The 2,332-nt window shown below is 44.0% G+C and overlaps 1 protein-coding gene across 4 annotated transcripts in view; it reads left to right on the forward strand.

Annotated features, from left to right (window-relative positions):
• LOC129712172 (uncharacterized) overlaps positions 1-1,359 on the forward strand; it is a 124,365-nt gene extending 123,006 nt beyond the window's left edge. For all 4 annotated transcript variants that reach the window (XM_055660423.1, XM_055660422.1, XM_055660424.1 and 1 more), the window contains one exon: positions 728-1,359. In XM_055660423.1, coding sequence (XP_055516398.1) covers positions 728-752 — 25 coding nt within the window. In that variant the 3' untranslated portion in view covers positions 753-1,359. The remainder of the gene's footprint in view (positions 1-727) is intronic.
• Positions 1,360-2,332: the final 973 nt, after the last annotated feature.

The raw sequence follows: 2,332 nt of genomic DNA on the forward strand, positions 1-2,332 counted from the left end.
CTTGTAGTCGAGCCTACTTGGGAAGAGGCAGTTCTGGATTTGATATTGTGTAATGAACGGTTTTGATTAGAGGGCTCAAGGTAAAGGAACCCGTAGGCAAAGGTAGTGACAATAATATGTAAACCCCGCAGTCTGGGAGGGAGAAGATGAAATCAGATATATTGAGTAAAGGGAACTACAGCTGGCTAAAGTTGATTGAAAAATTACCCAAGCAGGAATAACAGTGATGCAGCCATGGCATGTGTTTCAAGAAACCTTTATAAGATCACCCCTCATCCTCCTGCGCTCCAGGGAATAACGTCCTAGCATGCTCAACCTCTCCTTCATCTCCTTCATGGGGAGAAGGCAGGAGAATGGGAGTGAGAGGGAAAGATAGATCAGTCATGATTAAATGGTGGAGAAGACGATGGGCCGAATGGCTTAATTCTGCTCCTATACCGTATAAAATTATAAACCTATGAATTTGATCCTTGTTCTGTCTGGGGAAGGGGAAGCAACAGTAGAATGACTGGACTCTAGGGTCTATGATTGCAGCATTTACTAAAGAAAGAGGAATGTGCTGTCCTATATTCTATCTTCATTTGAGGAGTTTCCATAATATTAATCAGTTTCATGACTTTCTGTCAGCCCAAAACTCATTTGCATAGTTTTCTGAAACCCAATGTAAGCTTGTTCCAGTAAAAATTGTAATTAAGTTTAAAATCCTTATGTTTTTTTCTTGTTCCAGGTTCAATGATTTATCTTTAAATTAGAATTTTGCAAAAACGAAGAAGTGGTAGACTACAACTGGCAGTGGCAATCTGAGGTTTCAAGCAAAGAATAAATAGTTACATTTCACCTCTGACAATTTGCCTGCGTTTCTATTCTGGTGAAGGCTCGTGTCGTTTTTCTTAGATGGGGTTCTTCGCAGATTTTGGAGCTAATTTATAATAATTCCACTTCATTTGTATTTATTTCCAGTCCTCTTCCTATTTCAGTATCTGTATTGTCCAGCACAAATATCACTTCTGTCATTGGAACTCGAAAGATGCTTGCTTGTGGTTTAACAATGGTGACAAAGATAATAGTGGTTTTAAACTCAGGCTGAGGAATTTCCAGACATTACACTGAGCTCTGGTTGGTGTATCCAAGAGCCTTTTGTGGTAATCGGCATAATTGAATATAGAATGTAAAAACATCAGAAAACAACAAAGCATGTGTGGTTACACAAGACTGTAGATAGTGTCTACTATCTGGAACAAAAACAAACTGCAGTAAGTCAGAAACAAGGCAGGTAGTAACAATGGAGGCAGAGGTTGATGTTTTGGATCAGATGGAGACGGTGGCTGGTGAGTGATTGGTATAGACAGATAATGAGGGAGCAAAAGAGGAGTCAGATGGGAGGGAATGGTTAGGGGAGATAGAGAGAGAGGCTGGAAGGTGATAGAGACATAGATGCTGTTAGATAGAGATAGATGGCTGCAGATGCTGCAATCTGATTAGTAACTAGGTGAACCAGATAAGGGAGGGAGGGTGGACAGATGGAACTAGGAGGGGGAGAGGATAGGAGACCCAGTAGGTTAAGCATGTTGGATAATCTGGGTGCTGCCACGGATGGAAATGGTAAAAAGATGGGAAAACCTGCACAGATCAAAGGAATAGTAACAAAAGCAGGAACTGAAGGTTACAGTACGTGAGAAGGGAAAGTTCATTGTTCAGCCATTGATTTGTAGACAACCAATAGCAGAGTGAGGTGCTGTTCTTCTAGTTAGCAGTTGGCCTCACACTGGCAGTGGAGGAGGGTGAGGATAGTATGGGAATGAGGAATGGTATATAACCAGGCACTAAAGATGCCCATTGCTGACAGCGCGTAAGTGTTCCACAAAACAGTCGCCTGTTCTATGTTTGGTCTTGCCGAAATAAAGGAGGCTTCATCGAGAGCAACATGAAGAGCAGTAGACAAGGCTGGAGGAGATCTGTGTGTCTCTGCCTGACCCAGAAGGGCTGTTTTAAAAGTCTGTGTAAATGTTCTCTGGTTTGTTTTATGTGGGGGGAAGGGGAGGGGGTCGGGGAAAACTTTTTTTCAGTTTCTTAACTTGCTGGAGATGCGATTTTTTTCTGGATCGTATCTCCGGTCACTCTGCAGCCTACCATTGATGGAGCTGGAGGCCTCCTCGGACTGACTTTGAGCCCCACCGTGGGGCGTGGACTTAACAGCGGAGTCGATCCCTCCAACCGCGGCCTGTGGGCTTTACCAGTGCGAGCTTGCAGTCTCGGGAGATGCCCAGTCGGGATGAAAACTACGCAGAGGTTCGACCAGCCGCGACCCGGGGAGCCGATCGCCAGCGCAGAG

Source organism: Leucoraja erinacea, chromosome 31, assembly GCF_028641065.1.
Source record: "Leucoraja erinacea ecotype New England chromosome 31, Leri_hhj_1, whole genome shotgun sequence".
NCBI classification, from domain to species: domain Eukaryota; kingdom Metazoa; phylum Chordata; class Chondrichthyes; order Rajiformes; family Rajidae; genus Leucoraja; species Leucoraja erinaceus.